At 53.3% G+C, this 7,675-nt stretch overlaps 1 protein-coding gene across 3 annotated transcripts in view; it reads left to right on the forward strand.

Moving 5' to 3' along the window:
* LOC116956536 (ezrin-like) overlaps positions 1 to 7,525 on the forward strand; it is a 38,110-nt gene extending 30,585 nt beyond the window's left edge. Inside the window, exons 13-15 of one of the 3 annotated variants that reach the window (XM_076054489.1) lie at positions 4,243 to 4,342; positions 4,832 to 5,043; positions 5,087 to 7,525. In XM_076054489.1, coding sequence (XP_075910604.1) covers positions 4,243 to 4,342; positions 4,832 to 5,035 — 304 coding nt within the window. In that variant the 3' untranslated portion in view covers positions 5,036 to 5,043; positions 5,087 to 7,525. Of the gene's footprint in view, positions 1 to 4,242; positions 4,343 to 4,831 lie in introns of all 3 variants that reach the window. The other 2 variants (XM_076054488.1, XM_076054487.1) reach the window with 2 other exon arrangements.
* Positions 7,526 to 7,675: the final 150 nt, after the last annotated feature.

Raw genomic sequence — 7,675 nt, forward strand, 5'->3', positions numbered from 1 at the left:
TCCACGTCCTCCTGTACCACATCACTCCATCTCTTCTGTAGCCCGTGCCGCGCCCATTTAGCCCCCTCGATCCGGCCGAACAAAAGCTGTTTAGGCATGCGGTGGCTGGGCATGCGGGCTACATGGCCCAGCCAACGCAGCCTTGCCTGCCGGAGGAGCTCACCGATGGGACTTTGTCCATATCTTTCAGGGATGGATCGTAGGCAGGCCAGCCTTAATGTTTCTAACCAGCGAAGATGTTCCATTAGGGGGTTCCACGTTTCGCAAGCGTAGAGAAGAGGGGGAATGACTGTGGCCGAGAAGACCTGAAGCTTAGTGCGGAGCGATAGACCAGGTAGCTTCCACACAGTGTTATGTAACCGAGGAAAATATAATGCCGCTCGACTGATTCGGAGAGAGACCTCTGCTGTTAAACCAGAGCTGGTCATGAGCATACTGCCAAGGTATGGAAAACTCTCCACTCACTCCACAACTGCCCTATCACCAATTTGGACTTGTGGGGGTGGAGTGTCCGATGGTACAAAATACCCAGGCAGGTGCTTAGTTTTGATGGGGCTGATGGTAAGACCCCACCTCTTGGTGGCAAGCTCCAGGTTTAGCAGCAGCACCTCCAACTCCTCCTCTGAGTGAGCAGCAATTACCAGATCATCGGCATACATAACATGGTTGAGCAATAAGGAGCCATCCCTTGACCGCACCTGGGCATGGATCAGCCTCCCATTATATCTGTACCAGATGGAAATTCCTCCGGTACAGCTATTGAAGGCTTCATGAACTACGTGGTCAAAATAGATGTTAAATTATGTGGGAGCCAGAGGACATCCCTGTCGCACCCCAAGGTGTACAGGGAATAGCTCTGACTCCCGGCCACGTAGTTTTACCCAGGCCCGCTCACCATCATGAAGGTCTTTAATGAGCATGAGCAGAGGGTCAAGGACTCCAAAAGCACGACGAACAAACCAGAGCCCAGGCCTACTGATGGTATCATAGGCCTTTACCAGGTCAATAAAGCAGAGATGTAGGTCTTGCTGGAATTCCCTACACCTCTGATGTAGCAGACGGACGGAAAACATGGAATCTGCGCAGGACCGCCCTTTCCTGAAACCGCATTGGGGCTCTGCAAGCCTCTGCTCAGCGTGCCTAGCAAGGCGATGCTGAATAATCCTTGCCATGACCTTTCCCGGCACACTGAGGAGTGAGATGCCCCTGTAGTTGTTACAATCTGTGCGGTCCTACTTCTTAAAGAGGGGGACCACCAGGGCATCCTTCCAATCCTGCGGAACCCATCCAGTGGTCCAGACTGTTGTTATGATCTCATGTAGGGCAGTCTGTGCACAAACGCTACCCTCCCTCAGCATTTCGCTAGGGAGATTATGATTGCACCTTAGCCAGACACTCACAGGGGGTGACTTCCTCCTCCAATATTTGAGGCACCGCAGCCTCAGCAGGGTCATCCCCACTTTGTCCCATGATGTTTTCCAGGCTGAGGGATTTCCCCTCCCACAGGACCTCACAAAAATGCTCAGCAAATCTGCAAACCTGTTCCTGGGGGTCGGAGATTGGATCACCGTTTTTTCCCCTAATGATGGTAATAGGTGTGGCGCTGCAGGTTACTTTTTTGATGGAATTAAAGAGCGATTTGTGATCGCGGGCGACTGAGGCAGATTCCATCTCCTCAGCAACCCGCGACCACCACCCATCCTTGCAGCGCTTCACGGCTCTCTGAACCTCCGAGCGAAGGCTGCAGTAAGCCTCCTCATTCTCCGACATGGGATGCTGTAGCCGATGAGAGTGGGCCTGTCGTTTTTTCTCAGCCAGCTTGAACACCTCTTCTGTTAGCCAGGGTCTCTGTGGAAGTCTGGACCGTGGACCCAAAGCAGCCATTGCAGCTGCATGAGCCACAGTCTTAAACCTCTCCCATTTCCCCTCGATATCAGGAGGAGTGGGGGACGATGCCAACCCCAGCTGCAAGTGATGATGAAATTCTCGCTTGCAACGTTCATCAGCGAGCTGAGACCATGCCACTAAGGGTTTGAATGGGGTCCTGAGTGTAGACCCACCACCGGAGTGGAAGAATGGCAGGCGCATCTTGCAGATGACGAGTCGATGGTCAGTGGACAGATCAGCTCCACGGTAGGTCCTGGTGTCAAGGACATGGGCCCGCATCCGCTGTTCCGTCACTATGTAGTCCAGCAGATGTTCTTGCTTGGACCCAGCATGCATCCATGATGTGGTGCGAATGCGCCGATGCCAGAACAGCGTGTTGGTGAATACACGCCCATGGGCTGCACAAAAATCTAGCAGCCTCTTGCCGTTGTTATTGAGCAGATCTGGCCCATACCTTACAATCACTCCAGACCAGGTGCCAGCATCAGGACCAACTCGGGCATTGAAGTCACCCAACAAGATTACTCTATCCTGAGAGGCCACTTTAGCCAGCACCTGTGACAGGAGGTCATAGAAGGCATCTGACTCATCGACTTTGCCTGCATCCCTCCACAGGTGTTCGTCTTCAGTGGGGGCATAAGTAACCACGACCACCACTCCTCGCCTCCGATTGATGGGAAGGCGAGCCCAAAGTAGCCTGGGGCTTACAGCTTCCCACACCTCACCGCCACGCTCCCACGCTCCTTTCATTCTTTTATTCAAAAGAAGTGCCACACCCTGTTGTTTGGCAGTCTGCTGACCTGAGTCCACCTCTCATGATGGCAGGAGCCAGAGCCGGTCCACCAGACCTCCTGAATACCATAGAGATCCAGGCGGTACCGGTCCCGCTCCCGACAGAGGAGTGGCAGCCTCTCCTCCGCAGTGAGCGTTCGAACATTCCACGTGGCCACACGAAGTGGCTTTTTGTTGTTTCTGGAGGAGCCCCGTGGGTAAGGATTCAGTCTCCTGGCTCCGGCAAAAAATGTGGTTTGGCCAGGAGATGTCATAGACGCCTGTCCCCCCGGGGCCTCGGGCACAAGATTATTTGTAAAATTTTGTGATCGTGGTTTAGTATTAATTTATTGAAGGTGGAGGGGTTACCAGCCCCTCGCATCCTTCCAGAGCCCCTATTTAGCCGCTGTGATGGTTACAAATGCCATGAGGGGAAAGGCCAAGCGGAATTGGCCCTCCCCTCCATTGCACTGCCCACGACAGCGTTGCCCATCTGGCACCACAACGAGGTAGGGGGTTGTTTTGCCGGACTACCACCAACATCACCACCACCACGACTATCATCATCATCATCAACCTCACCACCATCATCACCACCGTCACCACCATCACCACCATCACCACCGCCATCACCACCATCACTAACAATCACCACCACTAATATTGCCACCACTACCATCATCAAAGACAAAGATCCTCCTGTGTAGCCTTAACAGGCTATTGAGGCAAGTGCTGTTAGTGAGCAGCGCCTATGAAGGCCGGCCTGGCACACGAGGGGGTGGGTGGCCAGCACCACGCCCGGCCGTCTTTGTCGCCCATACGTGATGTTTATACGTCGCACGAGGTACTCATTAGAGGCTGAGTCGACCTAGGGGAGACCCAGGACCGGTTCTGATCATCATCACTGGGTGTTGGCCGTGAGCGGGAATCGAACTCGGATTGTCGGGTTCGTAGCGTAGCGCTAAGCGCAACACCACCGCTCCCCACCACTACCATCATCACCACCACCATCACCACCATCATCACCACCGTCACCATCATCATCATCATCACCACCATCACCACCACCAACACCACCACCACCAAAACACCATCACCACCATCACCGCCACCATCACCACCACTATCAGCATCACCATCAACACCATCACCACCACCATCACTGCCACTATCACCACCACCACCATCACTACCACCATCATCACCACCATCACCATCATCATCACCATCACCACCACCATCATCACCACCACCACCATCACCACCACCATCACCACCACCATCAACGCCACCATCACCACCATCACCATCACCGCCACCATCACCATCATAATCACAACTATCAGCACCACCATCAACACCATCACAATCACCACTACCACCACCATCAACACCGCCACCACCACCACCACCACCGCCACTATCACCACCATCACCATGACTGCCACCATCACTGCCACCATCACCGCCACCACCACCACCATGACCACCACCATCACCACCACCATCACCACCACAATCACCACCACCTCATGGGCGAGGGCGATGTGGTCAGGCTCTCTCCTCTGCTGGTTCGTCCCGCAGGTCCTCGTCGTCGTCAGTGTCGTCGGGGATCTACGAAGTGCCCGACGAGCTGAAGAAGGTCCAGGACTCGAAGGTCGAGATGAGGAACTCCCAGCTCAAGGTGCTTCACATCACCACCACCACCACCACCACGAACATGGCCACCACGACCATCACCACCACCATCACTGCCACCATTACCACCACCATCACCACCACCACCGTCACCACCATCACCGCCACCACAACCATCATCACCATCACCGCCATCACCACCACCACCACCATCACTGCCACCACCATCACCGTCACCATCACCGCCACCACCACCACCACCACCTCCACCATCACCTCCACCATCATCAGCACCTCCACCACCACCATCACCGCCACCATTACCACCACCACCATCACCGTGACCACCATCACCACCATCACCACCATCGCCACCACCATCATAATCTCTACCGTTTTGCTAACGTGTTATTTGTATTTGTGTCTTTGCTTGAAACTTGTAACAACGTGATTTTATTTTGCCTACACGTGACCGCCCCCCCCCCACCCACTGACCCCTCCCCCCTTCCATCCCCCCCACCCCACCCCCCCCAAGGCCGTGGCCGCCTCCCTGGTTGAGCCACGCGAGGGGCAGCAGCAGCAGGCGGGAGAGGAGGAGGAGGAGGCGGCTGAGGCGGTGGTGCCCGTGGGGCCCACGGCGGGGGCGGCGGCGCTGCGCAGGGCAGTTCGCTTCCACACCCTGAGGCGCATCCGCAGGGGCACCACCAAGCAGCGTATCGACGAGTACGAGGCGCTGTGAGCGGTGTGGTGACGAGGTGGTGACGAGGTGATGAGGTGACGAGGTGATGAGGTGACGAGGTGATGAGGTGACGGTGGGGAAGAGGTGATGGTGGTGACGGTGTTGACGGTGGCGATGGTGGTGACTTTAGTGACGGTGGTGACTGTGGTGACTGTAGTGATGGTGGTGACTGTAGTGATGGTGGTGACGGTGGTGACTGTGGTGGCTGTGGTGACTGTGGTGACTGTGGTGACTGTAGTGATGGTGGTGACGGTGGTGACTGTAGTGACGGTGGTGACGGTGGTGACTGTGGTGACTGTAGTGATGGTGGTGACTGTAGTGATGGTGGTGACAGGGTGACGGGGTGACGGTGGTGACTGTGGTGACTGTAGTGACGGTGATGACGTTGGCGGACGAGGTGACGGCGACAGATGGATGATGATGTTGATGGGAAGCCACTTAGTTGAGGAGCTATTGTTCATGATGGCCAGTTCACTTCTGAAAATGCCCTGGATAGCAGCTCAGAGGGGCCTTACCTGGTACAATAAAACATGAATCGCAGAAGACAACTGTGAGGTGGACAACGGGGATGAGTATGGACGACTGACGCATGGTGGACAGCGACGAATGGATTCAGAGGAAGTGGATGATGACGAGATGGACGACTTGGGAGAAGGTGGACAATGATCACAACTGGGGCCAGGTGGACAACTGACGACGTGGACGAGTCACAGGACGGATAGACGGGATGAGGTGGACACCAGCGAGTGGACCGTGATGAGGGTGGACAATGGCAGATAAGACAACTGCAGAGGTGGACGACTGTGACAGGGGTGGACAGTGAGGTAGCAGACACCTATGATAGGGTAGCCGTTGATTTTTTTTTACAGGCAGAAAGAGCTAACAAGCGCTCTTTCAACCCGAGTTGGAAGACATAAGCCATCTAGACAATCTCGACAGTTTCTAATGGCAACGATGCAATACATTATCCAGAAAAAAAGATCGTAGCATAAAGTATAATTTAGTCTCAATGCGAGAGAGTATTGAATAGTTTTAAAGTTGTCGTCGAATTCTTGAATCTTTGAGCGCTCGCCCGACACGATTCTAAAACCGGCGGCGGCCATTTTCTGATACTGAACGATGACGTTGCCCTGGGCAATGTTGGCGGCCAATCGCATCCCTGCTGCCGTGCCACTCGAAAACGTTCGAACAAATCTAACAACGGAGTACCTTTAGGCACCTATTTGGACATTCCACGTACAGGTTCCCCTCTTTTTGTGCCATTTTGCCTCTATGCGGCTTGCCAAAAATTTGCTGCGTGCAGTTTGAATTCACTCTACGTGCGGCTGTGCAGTCGGACGTGGGACTATGCTGTGCGTGTACTGTGTGTGCGCTACTCGCCAGGCAGCTGTCTCGTTGAGCGGCTTCGCTTTGCGCGCCCTTTCTTTGGAAAGCATCTACTACTACTAAATTTCGATTTAAAGCTTTCGCAACTGCAAGGATTCATCTTTTTTGGTTCTTTCGGTAAAGTCACCACCACCACGTAGAATGAGAATAAAATAATAAATTGATAAAATAAAATAACGCAATAATATTCTCACGACGTTTCGGCCACAACACAAGCGGCCTTCATCAGTCTCGTCCCTTCACCTGATGAAGGCCGCTTGTGTTGTGGCCGAAACGTCGCGAGAATATTATTGTGTTATTTTATTTTATCAATTTATTATTTTATTCTCATTCTACGTGGTGACTTTACCGAAAGAACCAAAGAAGACATCTACTACTACGAGCACCGCGTAAAAGCGAGGAGAAAATGTTTAAAGGACATACATCACCGTGACTAAGTGAGGCACGGGATTGGGCGCAGTGTCGCTCGGAAGCCAGGCGAACGAGGTGGTGGGGCCTTTACCATAGAGGTGGGATCTCTTACGATTGAGGTGCGGCCTTTTACGGGTAAGGTGGAGCCTTCTACCATAGAGGGTGGGGCCTTTAAGATAGAGGTCAGGCCTATAAGACAGAGGCCTATTAAGATAGAGGTGGGGCCTTTAAGTATTTCTTAATAGTTGGTACAGGTTGAACGCTGCTGCTGTGAAAGTGCTGCAAGCAGTGGGACTTTGATGATGGCCGTGTTGCAGATGGCAAGGGCCTGCCACGGGGAAACAACACCCAGCCATGACGATCCCATTCACAATGGCCGTGTAGGACACAGCTCAGTAAGCTCCGGAGTTGTGGATTCAAGCCCTGGTGGGTCTAAGTGTCCCTCTCTGTCACGGGATTCATACACCGCTCGTTGCTAGGCTCACCACAATGGCCGTGTCCGGTTCACAATGGCTAGGTCAGCTTCAAAAGTGGCCGTGTCAAAGTCTTACTGGCACTGTCTGGTGTCAGGCTTATGTAGTCGCCATACCATTGCTGATTAATTTTATGTGTTATTTTTTCTGCCGCTGGTTTACCTGATTCGTGTAGTCTCCGCTAGGATGCGTGATTAAAGAATAAAAAACTAAACCTCAAGTCTGTGTGTTTGTGCGCATGATGTTGTTGGTGATGTTGATTGATGACGATGATGGTTCTGATGGTCAAGACTAAATAACGGCGCAGGTGATGATACCGATTTGTGTTTCGATAGAGGCATCGTCTTCCTCTACGCCGGTGCATCTCAGA

This window comes from Petromyzon marinus, chromosome 66, assembly GCF_048934315.1.
Source record: "Petromyzon marinus isolate PM22_M1 ecotype Great Lakes invasive population chromosome 66, UKy_Petmar_22M1.pri1.0, whole genome shotgun sequence".
In the NCBI taxonomy this organism is placed as follows: domain Eukaryota; kingdom Metazoa; phylum Chordata; class Hyperoartia; order Petromyzontiformes; family Petromyzontidae; genus Petromyzon; species Petromyzon marinus.